This window comes from Mustela putorius, unplaced genomic scaffold, assembly GCF_011764305.1.
Source record: "Mustela putorius furo isolate JIRA1106 unplaced genomic scaffold, ASM1176430v1.1 tig00003854_pilon_pilon_pilon, whole genome shotgun sequence".
NCBI lineage: Eukaryota > Metazoa > Chordata > Mammalia > Carnivora > Mustelidae > Mustela > Mustela putorius.
The window spans coordinates 3,998,247-4,023,472 of record NW_025422006.1 but is presented as its reverse complement, the minus strand read 5'-3'; the positions used below and the strand labels follow the sequence as shown (position 1 = coordinate 4,023,472).

Below are 25,226 nucleotides of genomic sequence, written 5' to 3'. Positions count from 1 at the left end.
GATTAGCCTCGTGGTACTCATCCGAACCCCTGCTATCACTATGCTGACCACCTTGTTAAGAAGTCCCAGAATAGACGAGGGGGTTGGCAAATGGGTTAAATATACCGGAAGGCAAGTCTGTTTCCAAAGTTCGGAGCCCTCACTGGAGAAATTCTGCAGTACTTAATCTACATGCCCACTGGGCGTTTGTAAGACAACCACTGCAAGAGGCTCTAAAGGAAGGTCAAGTCTAAGAAAAGTCTAGATTGTTTGGGTCCTGCCTGTTGTCTAAAAGCTACAGTGATCCTGGCTTCATCTTGCACACAGAATGTATGTACATATAACTGGCATGATTTAAGCACAATCACTACTGAGAACATCACACAAACACGTACAGATCAACACACGAGAGGGATTTTAAAGAGGGAAAGGGGAACCTTTTGCCCAACCTACTGAAGACGTCTGACATGGATTTTATTGATAGTAGAACACTTACAAAGCATCTTGAGGTATTTTAATATATTTTAATTTATATCTTTTTTTTTTAAAAGATTTTATTTATTTATTTGACAGACAGAGATCACAAGTAGGCAGAGAGGCAGGCAGAGAGAGAGAGAGAGAGAGGAGGAAGCATGCTTCCTGCGGAGCAGAGAGCCCGATGCGGGGCTCGATCCCAGGACCCTGAGATCATGACCTGAGCCGAAGGCAGCAGCCCAAACCACTGAGCCACCCAGGCACCCCGTAATTTATATCTTTATCATATTTATTAAACTAGGAAAAGCATCTAATATTTACTTGGATTTTCTAAAACTTAAATAACCACATACACACAGCTTCAAAATGAACCTATCTTCTTTACTGCTTTGGGTAATTTGTAATATTGCCTGATATTTATTACCTAGCAAGATCCGAAGGACCCCCATTTCAGGACAATGAAATGAGATGGCGGACATTCACTTGAGCATTTGCACCCATCCCGCATCGTGTTCACCACTCCTAGTGTAAATTTACTTCGGAGGGTTAGCTTTCTGACACGCGCTGAAAACAACACAGTTTTATTTTCTATCTAAGAACTATGAAGAGAATGTTTTCTTCTTCATAGCTTCAGCAGTGAGAAACCTGATTTGAAAACCAGAGTCTGAGTACTTGAGACAGTCTCTACCACCCACCAGAGCTATGTAAACATTTCATCTGGGTCCTTTGCTTTTTACATCAACCTCAGATACTCATCTGTAAACCGGGGTAGAGCTGTGCTTGTCTCGGAAAGCGTCCAGTGTTTTGTTACATAGAAAGGACTTCGAGCTGTGCCTGGCACATAGTCAGTGCCCCCAAAACATAAGCTTTTGGCACCATTATCATCGTTACTATCCTTCTGAAACAGAATCATTTCTTTCGTTCCTGGGCACTTGGACAAAGAGCCTACAAAAATACATATTTCGTCTCTTCTGCACATTCCTAGCCCTTCGCCTTATCAGCAACATCAATCTTTCCTACTTCCCGTTCCATAAGGGTTTTTTTCAGTCCAGTGATTCTCAAAGTTTTCTTTCAAGCAGACACCTTTATAATATATTGAACCATACCATGAACGTTCACATGATGTAATTTATAATTTTAGACTCTTTTGTTAAGAGAATACACATAAACAGAAGGATTTAAGGACCCCCACCCCCCAATAACTCCACAGTCCCCCAGGGCCTTCATTGCTTTCATCAATCAGTAATATATTCAAATTAAAACAAAATTCAGGTTCTTTTGTCAAAGCCCCATGAGTCACAGCTTTTCTGGCCTCTCTTACCTCGCCCATGACCGCGATGGGTGTCTCTCCTGTTGCCTGAGCAACACGATGTTCTACTAAGTAGAACATGTACTCATCGTAGAGCAGACGGATCAGGTGGAAGGAGCCGAAGCTAGCAGCACTGCGTAAGGTTAAGTCCCGAATAACCATTGAGCTGTTTCGAGAGAGAAGACATATATGCAGCCAATATTAGTGACCAGGACGAGAGTTCAACCTACTTTCCCTCCTAAAAGAAGTTAAGTCAGAGGGTCTAAAAGGCTGGGGTACTACACAACTTGCCAAAGACTAATTTCATGACTGAAAGCAGTCGGCTCCACTCATTGAAACAGGGTGGTAAAGAGGCACCCCTTCGTGAGTTCTGGTTCGATCCTGACCAGATCTAGACAGGTCTTCACCGGGAAAAAACATTTTATTGTCATGGCTGAGTTTTCTGATTCTATCTCTCTCACAGAGGGGACCAGAACTAAATAAAAAAGATTGTTGAAAGATTGGCAATTCATCACTACCATAAGAAACACTCAAAGTGAAAATCTTATTGATGGGTAAACAATGTGTCACCACATCCCAGTGATGACTTTGGGTGTACACTTCAGAAGAAATAGGTATTTGTGCCATACAAAGATTACAAAACATACTCAGTAGTAACGCTCCCAGATGTGGCCATAGAGAATGAAAGTATGCACAGGGATCCCTGCAGATCTTATTGGAAGGCAACTTTATTAATTGATCCCCAGTTTCTTACTGATGTCCATTTAAATTAAGCTGATTTTCCATTAGAAATAAGTATAATAAAATTAATTAAGAAATGCATATCTTTGAAAAAATGTGAATTTATAAAATATGATACCAAAATATGAATGATATTATTAATACTAACAATATACTCTACTATTTTAAAAATGGAAACCAGTCCTAAATAAAATTTTGTCCTCACTGAAGATACACTGGTCTTGGATCTTATCCTCATACTTCAAACCTCCTTAATATTTCTAACTTAGAGCCAGAGTGGGGTGAGTATATGTGTGTGTGTGTGTGTGTGTGTGTGTGTGTGTGTGTGTATGTTTCTTATCACTCTCATTTCATGGTCTTTTCTAGAGATTTTTGGCCTAGGAGAACTAAAACAGCCATTATATTCTTAGATAGGTGGAAGAAATAGGATCTCACAAATGGATAGGCTGATATCCTAAAGCCTGTTTTGCAATGAAGAATTGTAAAATGTCAGGCAGATGGAAAAAGACTGTACTTCTGTTTTCTGTTTCATTGTCAACTTTATTTATGTAGAGGCTATTAATATATCAAATTCTATACATTCGGTTTGGCAAGTGGCAGATGATCATGGTACATGTGAAACTCTAAACCCTACATTCTGATTCTGGCTCTTTGTTAACTCACTGTCGACTTTAAACAAATCATTTCCCTGAGATTGCTTTTCTTCTTAGGTGAAAATAAAATCTACATTTTTGCTCTTACTTAACTTACATGATTATTTCAAGGATGTGAAATAAACTTATGAATGAACAGACCAACTACTTAAAAATAAGTATAATATACAGAACAGGAGAAGATGAGCTTCTCATTCTCAGTTGGTTATAGCAACAAGAACAGGAGGTCATTATAGGATGATGGCAGCGGACCTCCCATTAGTGGATTTATTTACTAAAAAGAAAAAGAAAAAGCAGGAGTTTAGAGTGAGACTGACTCATGTTAACCACAATGTGATCTTAATTTTAATCATGCCGTTCAACATTTTAACGTTCAAGGTTAGTATAGATCAAATGAGATAATGTATGTGAGATCTTAAGAAAACTAGCCATTACTCACTTCTCTGATGTTGGCTATAGCAACATTTTTCTATATATGTCTCCTGAGGCAAAGGAAACAACAGCAAAAATAAACTATTGGGACTACTTCAGAATAAAAAGCTTCTGCACTGCAAAGGAAACAAACAAAAAACCCTAAAAGACAACCTACTGAATGGGAGAAGATATTTGCAAAGACATATCCAATAAAGGGTTAGTATCCAAAATATATAAAGAACTTATATAATTCAACACACACACATACACACACAAAACACAACAATCCGATTAAAACATAGGCAGATGACACAAACAGACATTTCTCCAAAGAAGATATCCAGATGGCCAACAGACACATGAAAAGATGCTCAACATCATTCATCATCAGGGAAATACAAATCAAATCCACACTGAGGTATCACCTCACTCGGTCAGAATGGCTCAAGTCAAAACACAAGAAATAACAAGTGTTGGCAAAAATGTGGAGAAAAAGAAACCCTCAAGCACTGTTGGTGGGACTATAAAATGGTGCAATCACTGTGGAAAACAGTACGAAGGTGCCTCAAAAAACTACAAATATAATCACCAGATGGTCTAGTAATCCCACTACTGGGTATTTACCCAAAGAATATGAAAACACAAACTCGAAAAGATACACGCACCCTATGTTTATTACAACGTTATTTACAATAGCTCAATTATAAAAGCACCGAGTGTCCACCCATCGACAGATGAATGGACAAAGAAGCTGTGTCATATATACATACATTGACTATTATTCAGCCATAAAAAGAATGAAATCTTACTATTTGCAATGATAGGGATGATCTAGAGATTAAAATGCAAAGTGAAATGTTAGTCAGAGAAAGACAAATACCGTATGATTTCACTCATATGTGGAATTTAACAAAACAAACGAACAAAGGAAAAAAGAGACAAACCAAAAAGCGGACTCTTAACCATAGAGAACTGATGGTTTTTTAGAGGGGAGGTAAGTGGGGGGCATGGGTGAAATAGGTGATGGGGATTATGAGTACATGTATCATGGTGAGCACTGAGTCAGGTACAGAATTACTGAATCACTATACTGTACACCTGCAACTAATATAATGCTGTATGTTAATTATATTGGAATTAAAAGAATTATCCATTACCACAGTACTACATATATTAGAGATAATAATATATTCATTATCATACACCATGGTTCTAGTGAATAGTTCCTTAGACTCAAACACCTTAGGGAAAGCTCAAGTTTAGAACTCTGTAAGTGAACTACTAAAAACAGATTCTTTCATTCACATGCCACACACATAAAATTCTGTTTATAATTCTATAAACGGATATAAAATTCTACATATAAATTCTAGAAACAAACATAAAATTCTATATATTTGAAATTAAACAATTATTTTTCTACGGAAAAATCTAAAAAGGCAGAGAAACCTCTAATTAAAAGAGCAAAAGCAAGCACAACATGAAAATAATAAAATGTTGCATAACATCTTTACCTCTACTGATCCAAACTGGATCATATGAAATAAAGAATTTTGGAAAACCAAGTCAGACAGAGGCAGAATATTTGCTCCTAACTGCATCGCTTATTGAAGGCAGCAAATATTTATAATATGTCCCGGAGAAGACAAATGGCTAAAAAAAGTTAAAAAAATGAATACTCTTATTCAATATTTCAAAAATTACCAATTAAAATACCAAATATCATTTATCATACTGTAAGAGAGGAGGAGGTCCCGTGTCACAGGGAAGACGGGAAAAGAACTCTCATTTACTGTTTTCACAAGTATAAATTCATGAAGCTTCTGCTTAGAAGAGAAATTTGGCAGTATTTATCAAAATTAAAAATGCAGAAAACCTTTGACCTACCAATTCTAATTCCAAAAATTTATGCAAATGAACAAAGGTAAGTTTTAACTGTAGCAAATTTATCCCACTGAGAAACTAGGAGGGAAAGCCAAATATCCATCAGTTGATGTTGATTAAACGAATTATGGCTCATTCATATACAAACTGTGCAGTTTAAAGAAACGAGGAAAACCAGACAGAAAGGTAGTAACTCAGAAAGGTGTCTATGATATTATGTCAAGTTAAAGAAGTAAGATATATAGGAGTTTATTTAACAGGACAACAGTCTTGTAGTTAAAGAAAAAAAAAAAATAACCCTACCCTTAAGTAAATGGGAAATTATTAGCTCTGAGCTAGCACACTTCATTAACACAGTGTTAATCACTTCAGAAAGTTCAAACCTTTTTACCAAAATGCGTCTGAAGATACAGGGGAAATTTCATGCAAAGATTACATTATTTTTGTCATTGTATCACAATGCCAAAACCCACCTAAATGCTTAAGAATAGGGGAAAAGGTAAATGTTTAAATAACGTGTGAGATATACATGTGATATTGGATATTGTGAGAACATTATAAAAGTTATGCTTCTGGGGGCGCCTGGGTGGCTCAGTGGGTTAAGTGTCTGCCTTCGGCTCAGGTCATGATCTCCGGGTCCGTGGATGGATGCCGCACAGGGCTCTCTGCTCAGCAGGGAGCCTGCTTCCCCTCCTCTCTGTGCCTGCCTCTCTGCCTACTTGTGGTCCCTCTATCTCTGTCAAATAAATAAATAAAATCTTAAAAAAAAAAAAAAGCTATGCTTCTGAAGGTGTTTAATGACAAGAAATGCTTAAGATATAATGTCAAGTGAAAAATGCTAAGGGAAAGAAAAATACAGATGATAAACTATGGTAAACAACTGAATTCCAATTTTATATCGCCACAAAAAAGCCCCAAAAATTCACCAGTGGTTATTTTTCCAGGTATTAAAATTATGAATGATGTAAGTTTGTTTCTTGTTAAGTTTTTGGTTTTTTTTTAAAGATTTCATTTTTGGAGCGCCTGGGTGATTCAGTTAGTTAAGTGTCCAACTCTTGGTTTTGGCTGAGGTCCTGACCTCATAGGTTGTGGGATCGAGCCCCATGTTGGGTTCTGTGCTCAGTGGGAGTCTTCCTGGGTATTCTTTCCTTCTGCCCCTCTCCTCACTCATGTTTTCTCTCTCTCTCCCAAATAAGTAAAATCTTAAAAAAAAAAATACAATATCTTATTTTTTTAAGAAATCTCTACCCCCAACATAAGGCTCAAACTTACCACCCACAGATCAAGAGTAACAGTCTTTACTGACTGAGCCAGCCAGGTGCCCTTCCTTGTTATTTGTAATATGTCACAGATTTTCTAAAGTGAGCACATATTGATTTCATTTAAAAAATGTTTAATTTTAATTTTTCGTATTTAAATTTTTTAAAAGATTTTATTTATATACTTGAGAGAGAGAGGGAGAGAACCAGAGAGAGAGAGAGAGAAAGCAGGAACAGAGGGGAGGGGCAAAGAGAGAAGCAGACTTCTTGCTGAGCAGGGAGCCCCAAGCGGGGCTCGAACCCAGGACCCTGGGATCATGACCTGAGCCGAAGGCAGAGCTTTAACTGACTGAGCCACTTAAGTGCCCCTAAAATATGTTTATTTCAATAGAGGACATTACAAGTATAAAAAAAAATTTTTCAGTAAATTGTTGCAGAGATAAATATCCCAGATATAGGATGAATCATATATAGTATTTTTTAAGTTCAAGTTGTAGGCCTTTATATTTCCCTTGAGATAGGAAAAACCCTGAAATCGTGTTAATGACTAAGAAAAGTATTCAGACTGAGGAGCCTTCTGACAGTGCTATCGACGTCTGCTGAGTCCACTGCTTTTGCCCAAGGGGATTTACATTCGTCCACTGGGTCGAGGATTATCGCAGTCTTGCTCTGCGCCAGTGTCTTGTTCCAGAGCGAGTCCCAGGAAATTCTAGTATCAACAGAGCTCACACTCTAGCAAGAGAAATGGCTGGGGAAAAACACCACAGGTAGATATAAAATATAAAGTGAGGCCATGATAAATCCTATGCGAAAAAAATAAATCAGGGAAAGCAGTCAGAGAGTGATGGGGGCAGGTACTTTCAGCGAGGCTGTCAGGTAAATTCTTTCTGAAGAGGGGACATAACGGAGTGGAAACTGGATTGAACGAAGCCTTGTGAATGTGGGAGCTTCCCCGGCAGAAAGGAGAGCAAACGCCAAGACTGTGAGGCAGAACCATGCTGGATGCATTCAAAGAAGAGCCAGGAGGCTCGTGCCAGGAGCAAGGGTGCCTGGGTGGCTCAGTGGGTTAAGCCACTACCTTCAGCTCAGGTCATGATCTCAGGGTCCTGGGATCGAACCCTGCATCGGGCTCTCTGCTCAGCAGGGAGCCTGCTTCCCTCTCCCTCTCTGCCTGCCTCTCTGTCTACATGTGATCTCTCTCTGTCAAATAAATAAATAAAATCTTAAAAAAAAAAAAAGACAAGAAGCAAAGAGAAAAATCCAGAGTGGGCCTGGGGTCACTCCTGGATGTCGGGTCTTGTAGGCCATGACAAGGCCTTGGGTTTTATTCTAAGTGTTTTGGAAACTTTTAGACAGTTAGGCAATCAACTTATTTCAGCACAAAATACACACGTAATACCAAAATCTGCTGGAAAACAAAACAAAACAGAAATCTGCTGACCTTCCGGTACAATCCCTAGCTATTTTTACCAGATACTGATAAGCATGCCATGAAATTACTGTCGTAGGTGTAGAAAAACATCAGTTGACTTGCATGATTAATGCTATGTCTCCTTCAGTATCTTCTCTATGTTGGGCCTTTGCCCTACAAGCCAAGTATTAAATGACACAATTAGCAGTTTAATTGGAAACTTTTTGTCTGATTCAGACTTCTGTAAGATATGTTGCAAAACAGACTCCACTGGATTTCGCGTTGCTAAGTTACCACCAATTCAACTTCTTTTAAAATCAGAGTTCTCCCGTTAAAGTTCTCCCGTTAATTATTTTATAACAGATGAGGGACCCCTTTGTGGATTTATCTTTATAACTATGGTCTGGAAGCTGTAGCATATACGCTAACCAGTGATACTCAGTCCACTCTGTGCATCCGGGGATATGCCACAACCTTCCTAAGGAGAAAGAGGACAGCGTCGCACCGGTGACCCCCACACATTCTTTTCAAACAGTGCTGACGGTCGGCTCCAAAAAACTATTACTTTCTGGAAGATGTATAAATTGTCCAGTTGTAGGAATACTAAGTTCCCTGTATCCCCTTTCAAGTCACTGTATCAAAGCTATATATTTTGTTCTTTAAAAAGGGAGTATTTGGGTGACCCTCAGGAATGTTCTCTTCTGTTAACCACAGAACACACCGGCTGAGAAATGGCCCACATGACTTCTCCAGGTCTGCCCAAGAAAGGTGGTGATATGGTCTTCCCACCTCCCAGCTAGCCAACAGTAGTCATTCAAAGCCAGGTTAGGCCAGGAGAGACCCGTGTTTGGAGCACAGTGTGTCTGCAGCAGCAGGTCACCTGCTGTCCAGATTGTCCGCCAGCCCATTTCTCTCTTTGTACGCATGGAAATGTACACACAGAACTTTAGAAATTATGAGATCACCTGGCTTCAGAACACGAAGGGTCTGTGTGTGGAACTGCCAAATTCTTATTTCAATGCCAGAACCATGGGGGAAAACACACACACACACACACACACACACACACACACAACTCTGTAGTTCTGACTGTCTGATACTTTGTGAATGCAATTTCATTACCAAAATGTTCTTAAGCCTCAGTAAAAAAACAGTTTGGGTTTTAACGGCTCTTCCGTTTCTAAGCTATGGACTTTTCCTACGAGCAGGAGGTATGCATCTGTCTGAATATGCTTTTCCTTCTGCAGCCCTGAACTATCTGCCTTTGAGTCTTTTTGAAATGAAAATAATGACCATAATAGTGTCTAATAATAACAAGCCAATTATCCCCGACTCAGGCAAGGACAGAGGGCAGGCAGGGGATGCTCTGCCGGGTTTGTATATCTGCAGAGAACAAGAAATACAAGTAAGTAATTTTCTCTCCTTTCAAGATACTTGCAACAGATCTCTGCGGAGATGGAGGCTCTAGGGGTTTATTTCTAAAACGATATCAACTAAATATAGAAAAAAAATAAAAACCCACAGGAAGGAGTAGGGCAAGGATGACTTCGCAACATAAGAAAGCTCTAAGAAGGAAGAAAAAAGAAAAAACCCACAACCTTGCATTTTCTGATATTGGCGAAGCTATTGGCCTTAGAGGTTCTAGAAGAATCAGCTTGTGTAACTTTGGTTTCGTCTGTCTTTCATGAAATACATACACCATCTGTATGACTTGCTGAGAAGACAATGTTTGAATAATTAAAAAAAAAAAATCAAGTCATAGGCAAATGGGAAAATATCCAGAATCTTCTTAAGAAATGTTCCCAAATTAAAATTCTGAATTCTTACAATTACCCCTACTGTTGCTGCGGTTTCTTTGAGACACTGTGACAATGTTTTCGAAATCTTCGCCATGTATCCAGGGAAAACCTCCACCTCTCATCGACATCTTTCTCGTTAACACCCAGACATCTAAACCTACCACTGGCCTCGCTGCAGCATACGAGGGGGCTCACTGAGCCAGGCAGCATTTTAATAAGGCCCTTCTCAAATCCCATGGGCTAAAGGTATCAGATGTAGGAGAGACAGAACTGTGGAATTATTCCAATCCCAAAACAAAAACAGAATGACAGTAATACAAAGCAGGCAAGCTTTCCTTCACTTGACCCTGGGCTAGACATCAGAAAGCTATGAGATAAGATAAAATTAACACTTAATGAAGCATCAGAGCAGAGCTAGAGCTTAACTTACCTTATTCGTGTTATGAAATGAAACCCCACCCCTCAGTTTCATCCTATATATATATATGGAATATAAGGTATATAAGCCCATGTACACAGGCTCTGTTTTTAATCCTTAGGGCAGACCTATAGTCAACAACTCATCCCGACCCTTGATGTCACATATCATGTCACCTGAAAGGTTCTCTCTTCCGGGGTTCCATGTCGACAGAAACATGCATATACAATTTTAGTCAATAAGGGATTCATAGTGCACCATCTACTGATTATTGGTTCTTAAACTGGTTATGGATTAGAACCATAACCTCACCAGGAGGAAGCTCTCTGAAGACCAAATTTCTGACGACCTCATGTCCTAATCACTACCATCCACACAACAAGATTTTCAAATCAGTAGGGTTGGGGGACGTTCCTACAATTTTTATTGTTTTTACACTAATTCTAATGTGCAGCTAGGTTTGAAAACAGTCGTAGCTGATAAAATTAAGAAATGAACTGGCTGGTTCTGAGCTTGCATCACCAACACTTAAAAGACTTTCTTAAAGGCACAGATGGCTGGGTTCATGCTCTATAGTTCCTGATTCTGGCAGATTTAGGGGAGCGGCCTGAGCGTTCCCTTTTGGAATATGCTTCCAAGTGAAAGTGATGCTCCTAGTCTAATGACCGCAGCTCGCAAATCACCCACACCAGCAGATCAGGAGGAGAGTGGGGTTAAGTCTTCACCACAGAGGCCCAAATAATGTACGTCTGCAAGAGGGGGGGGAGCTGGGCCCTTTTCTGTCTGTTGCTGAATAGGTCTCCTGGACTGGTGCCCGAGACCTCCCACCTGGGAATGCCCGGGCTGGGAGCAAGAGGCTTCGACTCCCGAACGAGAGGGTCTGTCCCCATAAACCTGCTGGTCCGACTCCACGAGGCTGGAATCGCCGAGGCGGGCTGAAGGTACTAGCAATGGGGAGTTTCCAAACCAACCCTCCGCTCATTTCCTTCCCCCGTCTGAGAAGCACGCCTATTTGCAGAACATGCAACAATCCATGAAGCTCAGGAAAACGTGAGACAGTACCTGTAGAAAGACCATTTTAGCAGGAATTGCCGGGCGGCTTTAGGAAAACTGGGCCTTCCCTCGTAGGGTTTTAGCGCCTGCATCATCACGTTGTCCAGCCACGCGGCCCACTGCTCCAGGGTGCTCTGCTGCTGGAGGGTCATCTTGAAGTCTGTCTCTAGTCTCTGGACCATGTTGTCATCACACTGGCACACCCAAGACGCCTGCTCCTGGGACAGGACACGGAAAGCAAAGGGAAACTTCAACTCAGCGTCTTTCCCTTGAAGGTTGGCACACAGACCCTGCGCGTGAACAGGAAATTACAAGGACAGCTTCCAACAACGACATGAGTTCAGAAAACGAAGGACCACTTGCAGGTTGTTAAGAAAACTTGCAGCCTCTGCCCCTGAAAACAAGACGCGACGTGGAAGTGTGACTTGGTTTTTCCACATCAGCTAGTGCACGTATAGGGCTCAAATACGCGATCATCTAAGGAAAAAGAGTGGCTGAACTGAGTGTACAGGGTCTGCCTCCAAAAGTCAGCTCTCTCTCACTTTCTCCCCACTCTACCTCACCCCACAATTAAGAACAGAGAAAACTTTAAAGCCAATCAATCCGTTTGAGAAGATTTAGGGAAAGTCAGATGGAAAAGCAGATTCGACTGGCCAAAAGTGTTCCCTCAGGATTAAAAGAGAAACAAGCCCAGAGTGGAAGGAGGTGGGAGCATGTGCTGGATGAGTTTTATGGATCAGGAACCAAAATCTCCAGGACTACCGAGGCAAGGGTACGAATGCAAATTAACTTATGGAACTGAAAACAACAGTAACGACGGCCACAAAACTACTTTAGAGAAAAGGTAGACATCTACCTGCATCTCACTGGGAAGTTTTTGGTTCAGAAACAGCAATGGGAACAGAAACTTTTTTTTTTTAAAAAGACTGTATTTATTTATTTATTTGATAGAGAGAGAGAGAAAGAGAGAGAGACCACAAGTAGGCGGAGAGGCAGACAGAAGGCAAGAGCGGAGCAGGATTCTTGCTGAGTAGAGAGCCTGATGATGGGGGCTCCATTCCAAGACCCTGAGATCAAGACCTGAGCTGAAGGCAGAGGCTTAGCCCAGCGAGCCACCCAGGCGCCCATGGAATGGAAACCTTTAAAGTTGCTTTTCAGTAGTTGCTCTAAGTTTTGTGACATTTCCAGGGTTGTGTTATATTTTATTTCTTAGATTTCATCTCTTTAGTAGGAGCAGGGGGAGGAGCAGAGGGAGACGCAGGCTCCCCACTGAGCAGGACGGTAACTGCAGGGCTCATCCCAGGACCCTGGGATCGTGACCCAAGCCCAAAGCAGACGCTTCACTGACTGACCCACCCAAGTGTCCCTGTGTTATATTTAAAAATTAAAAAAATATACACCCTCAGGGTCAAAACATAATTATTGGGGAATATAATGTTTGACTGAGAGTCAGAGGACATGGACTTTAATGCAGGGCGTGTGTCAGCTAAACCCACCTCAAGCAACTCGTGTGATCTACGTGGGCCTCATTTTCCCGAAGTATAAAATAGAGAAATGTGATGTGACAAGAATTTTTAAGCTGCGTTCACTGCAACCAGAAAATGTTTTCAAGAAAAGCTCCTTCGGAGGGGTGTCTGTGAAGGTCCTAATTCTACCTCTAAAACATTGTGATCGCGTGTGTATTTTTCTGGAAAGGGCGTGTATAGCTTCCATGCCACGAGCCGTCGGAGGGCGAGTCCACTCACACCGGCAGCTTCTGCTGAGGAAACCCCTCATCTTCATTCTCGGGTTCCCGCCTCTCTTCTCACGGTACAGACATTACCTATTCAAGAGACTGTTCAACTGGGAGGCATTTTAAAAGCAAAATGCCCAAACTGAATTTATTCTCTTTCCCTAGGTAAACCCACAGTTCCTTCTTTTCAATAGATGACACCATCCGCTATCCTTCTCTGATCTAATTAACCATAAAGTCTTTCAGATGTACCTTCTAAGAATCACTTTCAAAGTTTAAAGTGCACTATAAATATAATTCTAGAAAAAACTGAAAATACGAATGAGCACAAAGGAACAAAATATTAGGAATATCTAAGATGTTAACACTAAGAGATAACTAAAACAGGCTTTCAAACGATTCACATGCACTATGTGCTTATGCATATATAAATATCTAAAATAAAAAAGAATCACATTATTCATTCGAGTAGAGATTCTGCTTAGTTTCTCTTATGAGAACTGAATTTATATATGATATTTATAAGATAACTGAATTTCCATGTAGGCAAATGTAGAGCTATGTTTAATTGCTGAGTGACTGAATTTGCTTTAATGTGTGAATATACCATTATTTTCATAATCCATTCCACACAGTTAGACACTCGTGTTCATTATGATTTTTTACTATTAGGTAAAATGCTGGAATTAGCCATCTTGAAGCGACATCTTTGCAAAGTCTGCATTTACTCCTTTATGAAAGAATTATATAAGAATAATAATTAAACGCTTCCAATACACACTGTCAAATGACTGAAGTTTTATATTAAGAGTCCGGGAGAGTATCCAAGGAAGAATCTAGGCATCAAGGAAAGGATAGGGAAGGTTGTTTTTGTTCTCCTTCATTAATGCCTGCACATTTTTAAAATTGTGGTAAAAAACTAATAACATAATTTTATCTTCTTAACCATTTTTAAGAGTACAGTACAGAAGTGTTAACTATATGCTCCTTATAATGCAATCAACTCTTTCATTTTCATAAATGAAATATATTTATTTATGAAATATGTTCATAATTTATGAAAATTATTTTATATAAAATATATTATTTTATATGAAATATATGAAAACATATTTCATAATTTATGAAATATATTCATTTATGAAATATATTTATAAATGAAATATAATTATGATTTATATATTATATATTATAATGCAATCAACTCTCATTTCAAATATATATTTATATATTAATATAAATATATGAAATATTAAAAATACATATAAAATAATATATTATATATATTATAATGCAATCAACTCTTTCATTTTGCAAAACTGAAACTCTGTATTCATTGTAGGGAGGTTTGTTTTTTGTTTGTGTGTTGATAGCTGGGGTGAGGGCTGGGGGGAGGAACTCACTGGCTTCCTTGGAGGAATTCAGTTTCCTTTCATAAAATAAATTCAAACTCACTATTTACTTGGAAGTGAGTTTTAGGAAAGAGGGTGATTGGGACTGAACACTGACTTAAAAAAAAAAACCACAGGACATTATTCTGGCTTTTCAAATTACTTTACATTATACATCATTTTACTACTTTGGAGACTGAAAATACATTAACAGTAGAATACACTATAAAAACTCCCTTGTGAAAGGAATTTGGACTTTTCAGCTCTGGAAAGGGAAAAAGCTGAGATGAACATTAAAGATGTTCTTCAATTACAAATAAATTATATCCAAAATGATAAGGAATTGGTTGCGTCACAACCGGAATATCTTTTAAATAAGCAAACACAAGTGTACACATGGATAAGTTACCAGGTCAACCCACCAAAGCTATTTGCCCATAATGTTGATGAAAAACTATTTATTTATACACAAAAATGATACCAGTGCAATGTTATCAATTAAATAAAACAAAACCAATTATACTGCAGTAGAAAGATGATTTTTTTAAAGATTTTATTTATTTATTTGACAGAGATCACAAGTAGGCAGAGAGGCAGGCAGAGAGAGAGGGGGAAGCAGGCTCCCTGCTGAGCAGAGCCGGATGCGGGGCTCGATCCCAGGACCTCGAGATCATGACTGGAGCCAAAGGCGGAGGCTTAACCCACTGAGCCACCCAGGCACCCAGCTTATCTTTGTTTAGTAAGATTTGTTTATGTATTAGAGAGAGAGAGTGAGGCAGCAGAAAGAGGGGGAGAAAAATTTCAAGCAGACCCCCTGCTGAGAGCAGACGGACTTGGACTCAGTCTCACAACTCAAGATCAGGACCCCAGCTGAAACAGTCAGGCACTTCACGGATTGAGCCACCCAGACGCCCGCCCCTAGATAGGGGATTTTGAATGTCTGAGGGAAATAGGAGTTAATTAGAGAAGAACGAAGCGGTGAAAAAGATTTACGGATGGGATCTAAGAGCATTATAATATTGACATTAAAGTGTCATCTCCTTGTTAAACATTACAGTCCCCTTATTGCAAGAACACCACCTTCATACATATATATCCCTGTTGCTGAGGTCCCTTTAGAAGGGCCAGGGACGACGTCCAGATGACCAGGAGAGGGTGACAAAAGTGCAAGCAGAGTCAGGGGATGGAGAATCCAGGGGATGCTACAAAAACCGAGCCAAGCTCCCAATAGAAAAGGAAGGAAAGGGAGTTAAAGGTGGAGAACACGATACCCTAAGAAAGAGAAAACTGATCAAAATGAACACAGTGTGAGAAGGAAGGTTGTGGGGAAACAGGCCACTGTGCTCCTGGTCCTCTGAAGAAAGGAAAGGCTCTCAGAGGACAGAGGTGAGTCACCCAGGTATCAGCACTGTTAACTGTCAAGCAGATCCAAGAACACTCCAGAAGAAGGGAAAAGGGAGCCTGAGTTGATTGGGGAGGTAGAGCAGAGCAGAGATAAAATCTACCATTTAAATGCAAAGATGTTCCCAAGGTGGGCAGTTACAACCAGGAGGAACTCATTTGCATAAATACTTCACAGGGTCTCAGATACAGGAGTATAGACAGGGAACAGAAAACCTTTCTCAGATATTACCAGGAATTATTCTTTCTATTTTCTGTTCTGGAACTTAATGTCACATTTGAAACCACAGGTTGCCTTACTACTTCGACTTTTTTAAAAGTGCTTTTTATTTTTATTTATTTATTTTTAAGATTTTATTTATTTGACAGAGACCACAAGTAGGCAGAGAGAGAGGAGGAAGCAGGTTCCCTGCTGAGCAGAGAGCCCCTGGGATCATGACCTGGGCAGAAGGCAGAGGCTTTAATCCACTGAGCCACCCAGGCGCCCCTAAAGGTGCTTTTTAAAGTATCTCTTCTGAATGGAGATGTGAAAGAAACATCAGGATAAATTTTCAGGCAATATGAACTTCTAATAGTCTCACTAAAACCAGTTAACGTAAATTTCATTGAACTATGTTAAGCTAACGGCTTTACAAAACCTGAGACAGTTGTTCTTATAGACATTTTTTGTTTGCCTGTGTGTATTTAAACATGTTTTTACATAGATAAACACACAGATACATAGAAAGGCAGATTTTTTTAAGACTTCACATAACCAGCAGTTTGAGCCCAATCCATGAAAGTGAGAACAAACTTATTACTATATCCCAAAGTGAATCAGGCCCAAATATTACATTTTGATATAATGAAATGGGAAAACCAAACCAGACGTGCAGATTAAAAATTTCTAGGAAACAGGAGTAATTGGTGGTTTATTTTAAAGCGAAGGCATTAAGTTTTACTGAGATACAATCTTCATATCATACAATTCACTCGTTTAAAATGTACCACTCAGTGGCTTCTTGTAGAGTTGTCCACCTGTCACAGTTTTAGAATGTTTTCATGTCCCCCAAAAGACCACCCCCGGCGATCTGTCACCTTTCAATTCCCAGTCCCTAGAACCCAGGCAATCAAGAACCTATTTTCTACCTCTTACAGACTTATCTAATCTGCACATTCCATATAAAAGGAATCATGCACTATGTGACCTTTTGCTTTTGGCTTCTTTCCCTTAGCATAGTAGCTTCCAAGTTCATTCACAAAGTAGCAAGTGTCAGAACCTCATTTCTTTTTGATGCCACATAAGGTTCCACTGCGTGAATACGTTATGTGCTCACCAGTTAGCGGCCATCTGGGTTGTTTTCACGGTCATGCAGCGAAGGTGAAATTATGCTGCCGTGAACGCCCATGTACAAGTTTTACGTGGCCTTGATTTTGTTTCTCTTGGTCTAGGAATGAAGTTGCTGAGTCATAGGGGAACTGCCTGTCAACCCCTGCAGAAACTGCTACACTGTTTTCCAAAGTGGCTGCATTTGACATTCTAGTCAGTGGTTGTGTGGGGTTCCGTGGGGTTCCGTGGGGTTCTGTGGGGTTCCGGGCAGTGCCCTTCCTTCCCCTACATCTTGGGTCTCACTTCTCACACTGTTCATTTTAATCAGTAATCCCTTTCTTTTTTTTTTTTTTTAAAGACTTTATTTATTTATTTGACAGAGAGAAATCACAAGTAGGCAGAGAGGCAGGCAGAGAGAGAGAGGAGGAAGCAGGCTCCCTGCTGAGCAGAGAGCCCGATGCGGGACTCGATCCCAGGACCCTGAGATCATGACCTGAGCCGAAGGCAGTGGCTTAACCCACTGAGCCACCCAGGCGCCCACAGTAATCCCTTTCTTAAGGTAGCATATTCCACCTTAAACTCCCTTCTTTCTGCGATTATCTGTCTGATTATACCCATTTTAGTGTGGATGAAGTAAAAATCCCGCTGTGGTTCTGAGCTGCATTTCCCCAGCGGCCAATTCCATTCATGATCTTTTTAGGGGTTTACTGGCCATCTGTCTGTCTTCTTTGGAGAAATGGCTACGCAGATCTTTGCCCTTTTCAAACTACATTTGTCTTTTTATTGTTGGGTTATAAGAGTTCTTTATATATTCTAGATATAAATTTGTATCAGATAGATAATTTGCAAAAATGTTCTCAATTCCATTGCTGTCATTTCACTTTCTTGCTCATCTCTTGAAGCACAAAAATCTTTCATTTTGGTCATGTTCAGTTTAGGTATTTTTTTTCTTTCTTCTGTTGCTTCTGCTTTGAGCAATGTGCTATTTTTATATGGCAACAACTAGTTTCATTATTTTAGTATCTGAAATAAAATATTTGTGGGAGTTCATAATAATATTCCTAAGTTGCCTGTCTTTATAAGTGTACTATAAAGTATAAGTAAATAGTTTGATCGCAAGGTTAAAATACCTTTTTTTTTTCCATTGGGACAAACAAAAAAGAGCCAAATATATTGCTCCTAATTCTTTGCAAATGAAGAAGTTTTTACCAGATGCTCTGAAATATCATCTAAGTGTTCTTAGTTCTTTCAAGGGCACTATTTTTTTTTTTTTAAGATTTTATTTATTTATTTATTTATTTGAGACAGAGAGAGAAAGAGCGAGAGTGAGCGAGCACGCCAAGTAGGGAGGCAGGTCAGAGGGAGAGGGGATCCCTGCTGAGCAAAGAGCCCAATGCAGGGCTGGATCCCAGGGCCCTGAGATCATGACATGAGCCAAAGGCAGGCACTTAACGTACTGAGCCACCCAGGCACCTCAAGGTGGGGAACTATTAAAACATAAATCTCTTGTGTGTTACAGCACAAAGGACTTCATATATTACTAAATATATAACAATTATCTCAGATCGATGTGATAAGGTGGGAAGGGGAAAGCCCAGAGCAGTTAAGCAACTTGACCAAGATTGGATAGCTAGCAGATGGAAGAGTTTAATCTCTGGCCTACCTAACTTCCATGACTGTGACTGTCCTGACCAATAATTAGCAAACCCTGCTGACAGACATCACATCGAGTATAATACGTCTCAGCAGACTACGAGACAGACGAGCAGTAAAGTCCCGGCTGAGTCAGATTCCCCTCTTTCAGGACACAGGACCACAGATGCTGTCTGTGCCTTGATGAAATGTAGGAAAGAGCAAGAAAAAATGGGGTGTCTTTCCTTGCAAGAGATATTCTGAAAGAAAGCAGAGTACCTGGACATTGGCAAAGTCGACGCGGTTGAGGTCATTGAGCATCTGGTTGATCTGGGAAGTGTTCTGGAGCACTGCACGAGCTGCCTGGGCCAGGTGATTGAGCGATGTGTATCTTCGCAGAGTCTGGGCAAAGGCACTTACAGCGGCAACCTGGGAAGAAATCCCATCAAAACTGGGTAGCTTTCCATTCCAGGAAAAGAGACCGCCGCAATTTTCAATTCTTTATTCCCTTGCCAAATTGTAACTGCTTCCCTCTGATACTTATTTCGAACTCATTTCATGGTAGAGGTTACTTGAAAATTATAGCATTTAAATCTCAAAACCAAGTATTATTTTCCTTTTGAGTAGGTAGAGGTCAAGACTAAAACAAACTCCCATGTTCTTCAACATCTGAGTGCAGCATTAATTAAACCAGTCTTGCAAGAAATGACTTTGTCTAGGGAAGCAGGAAAAGTGTTGATTTTCATGTCTCTTTTACTCTCTGTAGAACCGTCGATATAAACTCAGTAATACCATTTTTCCCCCTTTTTATTTGGGAAACCGAAATGTACCATCTCACTTTTTTAAATGGATAAAAGATTTTTATGGTCTTCAGAGCACTGTCATTCAGATTCACTCTTACGGCTTTTATTTTAGAGAAGGTGTTTTTAGTATTAGCAAATACATTGCCAATAAACTTATCAGACATTGGCAACAAGAATTCTTTTGCACAATCAGAATTTCGGTACAAGAGCCAGCCACGATTTCTCCATTTGCTCCTCGACATCTACTTGTCATTCTTCTCCAGACTTCTCTGCCCAGGAAGGCTGCCCTGAATGGACTACATTAAGCACTGCCCTTACATTTTTTTTTTTTTTAAAGATTTACTTATTTATTTATTTGACAGACAGAGATCACAAGTAGGCAGAGAGGCAGGCAGAGAGGAGGAGAGGAGGAAGCAGGCTCCCCACAGAGCAGAGAGCCTGAAATGGGGCTCGATCCCAGGTCCCTGGGATCATGACCCGAGCCAAAGGCAGAGGCTTTAACCCACTGAGCCACCCAGGTGCCCCTGCCCTTACATTTTGGCTTCCAGTTGGGTTTGGCCAATGATACGCAGTGGGAAGAACAGAACAATGGGGAGGATAAAGAGTGATCACAGAATTTATTCCCCTACAACCTCTGCTCTCTCCGTGTTTTGGCAAAGCTTGCTTTCTTGGACTAAGGCCACACAGTCCTTGAGGGAAGGAGATGATGTCCTAATGCCATAACTTTTACCTCTTTCCCCTTCAGATCTCGGGAAGCTCATGTCTTCCCACTGTTGCCAGCCCCAGGGTGATTTACCATTCCTGAGTTTTCTTAACTGCTCACAGCTTTGGGAATAGACCCTTCTTAAATTCTTTTCAGTTATTCTCCCCTTGGATCTACCATTTGCTTCCTGCTGAGACCCTCAATGAAACAGGTTACACTGAAAGATAGCAAAGATAATGTAAAAAAAAAAAGTCTAGGTAAATATCTAAATCTCACAATCTCATGGAAATCTGTCACATGCACAGTAAATCTAATGAGCATTTTTAACATATCTACGGGACTGCAGGTCATGTCATTAGGTGACAAGTGGTATGTAAGAAGCAGCTGATTCAACAGTCTTGTCCAGGGTGTTCAAAAGTCAAAGGATGCTCTGTCTTAACAGTGAGATGTTTGGGGACTATATGGAAGTTGGAAGAGGTCTTACACTTTTTTTCCATTTCTGTGGTTTCTATTAACCAAGGACAAACTAAATGCCAGACACCATGCTCAGTGCCTCACATATATCACCTGAACTTTCATAACTGTCACATGGGACACACATCGTGACTTAAAGGGGTGAAGCAGATGGCTCAAGGTTGCACCGAAACTATGTTATGGTGGTGGGGCAGGTTTGATAGCAAGGGCCTGTCATAACCAGATTGGGCTCTTTCCTCTGTTGGGGCAGATTATTTTCATTGATTGAGTGCTCAGATGAAAACAGGCTGTACATGAGTGACAGAAGAAAAGCAGAAGACACTATCCCCCAAGGCAGATCATCCGCATCAACTCGGGGGACCAATGAAATTGGCCAATATTGCAAGTAGATTGCTACTACATTCACTTCGATAATACTGGGAAGGAAGGTGCTTCCAGCTGTTTGAAGTACTAATGTGAATAGGACTAAGTTAGCAAACTGGAAGGCATTCCTGGAACCATCATAATCAAACAGTACCTCCTTCCTTTGCCTACCTCAATGTGGCACTCTAGAACTTTCTGCAATGATGGTCATTCTCTGTATGTGTGCTGCCAAATATGGTAGCCACTGGCCACATGGAGCTGTGGCACACCTGAAACACAGCTAGCTAGTGTGGCTGGAGAACTAAAACTTTAACTTAAATTAAATTTCAGATTCAAATTTAAATAGCCACTGTGACTCCCCTTACTGCATTGACAGCATAGTTCTAGAGCAGCGATCTAAGGTGAGCATATCCATGAAACATCCCTGCTGTGTATTTTATTTTTTTGTTTGTTTGTTTTTTCTGTATGTTTTGGAAAGCGATACTGCAAATCTTAGGTCAAAGCAGAAGGAACTAGGAGTGACTTGTGTTCCCAAAGAGACCTGTCAGTTACAAGAAAGTCAACTTATCGACTGTGTCCTCACACTGAAAGACAAGCTGTATGGCTGAGGACAGTGGACACAGCCATTGAGAAAAAGCCAGAAATGTAACTTTTGATGCAAAGTTTAGACAGAATCAGTCTGATCTTGCCATAGGATTCGTTCACAGACTAACTTAAAGTAACAAAGTGAGCAGGGCACACAGTGGAGATCACAAGTCATATCTGTAGCCATACAACCCACATTCCAGATAAACACTGTCAATTATGAGATAACTGCTCACTTTAAGAAATGACTCCTTGATTCACAAAAGCATTCTCCAGTGTTCAAAAAAAAAAATCCTGAAAATCAAAAGGATATTAAATGTACATGAACGTTTCACATTACAAATGAGTGTAGTTCAGGACTTAAAAAAAAAAAATCTAAAACTCCCTCAAGTGGAAACTATTTGAACACTCAGGGCTCTTCTTTTTCATTTTTGAAATTAATGATAAATACACTAAAATATATCTGAAATATACACTTTGGAAAAGGGCTTACAAATACTCCACACTTAAAACACTTTTTTAGTTTCTTCGGAAGGAGTAATATCAAACACCATCTCTCGTGCACGTTCTCGATTACATGGTTATAAAGCCCAAGTAGAAAAAAAAGTTTGAAAAGCTCAGTATATTCTGATACCAACATTGTAAATGACACCATTTAACAGGACAGATCTAAACTTCACAGCTCAGAACAATTTCCTAAAAACAGAAGAAAAGGCAACACATACTAACTTACCTTGGTTTGTATCATTCTCTGTGGGATATTGTTCATGGCATTGGAAAGCCAACCTTCAAGGCTTTTTGCAAAATTTCGAATGGCTTGGGTCAAGGCACCTAAATGTTGAAGAATAAAAGCAGAACGAAAAAGACACCAAAGGATGTTAATCTTTATTCCAGGGGAAGAGAAAAACATGCATACATGACATCTGAAATCGCACAGATCTTATACTGTCCTCACTGATGAGACTTTTATTTTAAATACAATTCCTAACTTTGAAAGCATCCAAGAATTGCATTTTGGGCTTTTTTGTTTGGTTTGGTTTGGTTTTAAAGTTGTTCTGTTCCCAGATATTTATGATACTTAGTTAGGAAATGCAAACATTCAAACATTTTTGCTGATAGCAACATATACCAGTTGTGAATATACTTGTGGAATTTTCTACCTTAGACAAAACAGCCTTTTCGCTAGCAGCTTAATGCTCAAGGGCTAAGTATTTTCTTTGTAAATTCTTCATCCTGACTTTTCAAGCTCTAAATCTATTTTCCTTTCTTTAGTTAAAAAGGAAACAAGGAAAGCTTTCTCCCTTTCTCTACACATCTGTCCGTTCTAGAATAGACTCGGGGAGTGGTTCTCTCTTACTCTGGTTGAAAAGTAAGGTAAAAATTAGAATTGCCTGACTTGAAAATTTCAGACAACTATTCACCGTTTCACTTGGTAGGTAGAGATAAAAGATCAGGGTGATATAATTGCTGTCCCCAGAGATCAGTATTCTAAAGAGATTCCTAAAACAGTCCATTCCGTATTCTTCCCCTATCTGTTAAGATCTGAAAGAGGACTGGGTCCCACGAGAGTAGTTTTTATGGTGGTCATAAAATGACTAGAAGCATCAACAGTTACCAGGAATGACTACAACTATTTTCCAAGAAGGGACCTGCTTCCTGAGATGGGTTGTATAATATAATAAACAGAGAATTTTTCGCTTGGTCAACAAGTCATTCAGTATTTTACCTCATCTGTACCCAAGGCTCCCCAGTGTAGGGAGTGGTTTCAGACATTTAATAGTTAAGTGTTTGAAACACCCACAACATGAAAGAAAGCTCTGTGGGTTCCCTCTAATGTGGTAGACATTATAATTTGGAGTCTCCTACAAGAAACCCGGAAATTACATTTTTCTCAAAAGCTCCCAAGAATATTAATATTGATGCTGGGATTAAATTTCTTGGTTTTGCTTCCTGCGCTCAAATGAGTCTGACATGCTTCTCTAATACTTTTGGTAAAGCAGGACTAGAAATAATTTCACTTGCCCAAGTTGCTTGTGAAAGATACAAATTGTAATGACCCAGTCATAAAAACAATTGATTTTTAAAATCATTTTTTTTTCCAACTGGCCAAATGACAGAAGAGAGGTTGAAATGACTAAATTTTGAAGAAGTATCGACTCTTAACCATGACAATCATCTACTGGAAACACTGAGTTGGAAATTTCTTGAGAACTCATCTTGTGAAATTTCCAAAGCTTCCCACTTGAGCCAAAAAAGAAAAAAAGAAAGAAAAATATTCTTCTGCTGTCTTACGTACTAGAACCATGGAGGGCGGGCATGGATGGAAATGAAAAAGAGTGAAAAAAAATTTAACGACCCTTTTTGAAACTCGGGAAAATTTTGTTCAAAATTCAACTTCGCTATCAGTATTTTGCATGTTTTCTACTATTAATATAATAATAATTATTTGATTTGCATTAAAAAACCCCAAGAACTAAGAGAAGTTACTTTAGAAAAAAAAAATACTGAGTATGGGTCTTGTTTTATCTAGATAAATTTGATGCTGGGAAGATCATAAGATAAAAAGATTTTTTTTTAAATCACATGACTGTAAGTTTTTACTTTCTTGTACTAAATGACATTTGGGGCCACTTTTACGTATACTCGTAATTGTACATAAGTGTTACCAGTTGAGTTCTTATACAATTCTTACACTTAACTGCTTTTCATTTTCAGATAAATGTATTTTAGAATATAGTAGCTTCAAGCTGACTTCAAATTAGTGTGATATGCAGACTTTTTTTGGCTAAAAAAAGGAATCCCATCTGGACAGTAAATGGTAGAGTGAAGTACTAGTAGCCAGGAAAATATAATTTTTAAAAATAAAATTAAGTTTGCTCTCTCTATAGGGATTTGTGTCAGATCAAATTGTGCAGATTGACTCTGACAACTTTTTCTCATGAATGGATGGTTTAAAATTTAAAACTATTCCACAGCTAACTTGTCTCAACCAGCTTGTGATTTTATATTAAAATGTACACGATCAGAAGATAGCTATTTAAGCTGTATTTTAAGCTTTGTTTTGTGAGGTCTTCTTATAGAATCAGAATTAAATTTTTAAATGTACATTGTAGGCTAGCACATTAATGTCCCTTATAATGTTACAGAAACTCTGAAATTATGGTCATCTGTAAATTCCTGAAGTCGAGTTGTCTGTTAAAAGTAGAGACAGACTTCCTGACAGAATAAATTGGTTTTCGAATCAAAATTTGCAAAAACATAAAGAAAGAAAGAAAAAAGAAAGGTCAAGTGTATTGTGCACTTAAAATTATGAGGCTGAGAGTCTCATAATATAACGGATACCTGATTTAGGTTAGGGAACTGTTGACTGCACAAGTCCTGTGGTATAACAGAAGCAAAAGATTTCAGAATTTTTTAATGAAGTTGATGTTGTTGATTC

General features: G+C 39.4%; 1 protein-coding gene across 5 annotated transcripts in view; it reads right to left on the bottom strand.

The window, feature by feature from the left end:
• The window catches only part of RFX3 (regulatory factor X3), a 287,619-nt gene that overhangs the window by 23,466 nt on the left and 238,927 nt on the right, over window positions 1-25,226 (bottom strand). For all 5 annotated transcript variants that reach the window (XM_045065031.1, XM_004766195.3, XM_045065030.1 and 2 more), the window contains 4 exons: window positions 22,521-22,618; window positions 19,139-19,288; window positions 11,404-11,612; window positions 1,775-1,928 (listed from right to left, as the gene is read on the bottom strand). In XM_045065031.1, the coding sequence (XP_044920966.1) occupies window positions 1,775-1,928; window positions 11,404-11,612; window positions 19,139-19,288; window positions 22,521-22,618 (611 nt within the window). The remainder of the gene's footprint in view (window positions 1-1,774; window positions 1,929-11,403; window positions 11,613-19,138; window positions 19,289-22,520; window positions 22,619-25,226) is intronic.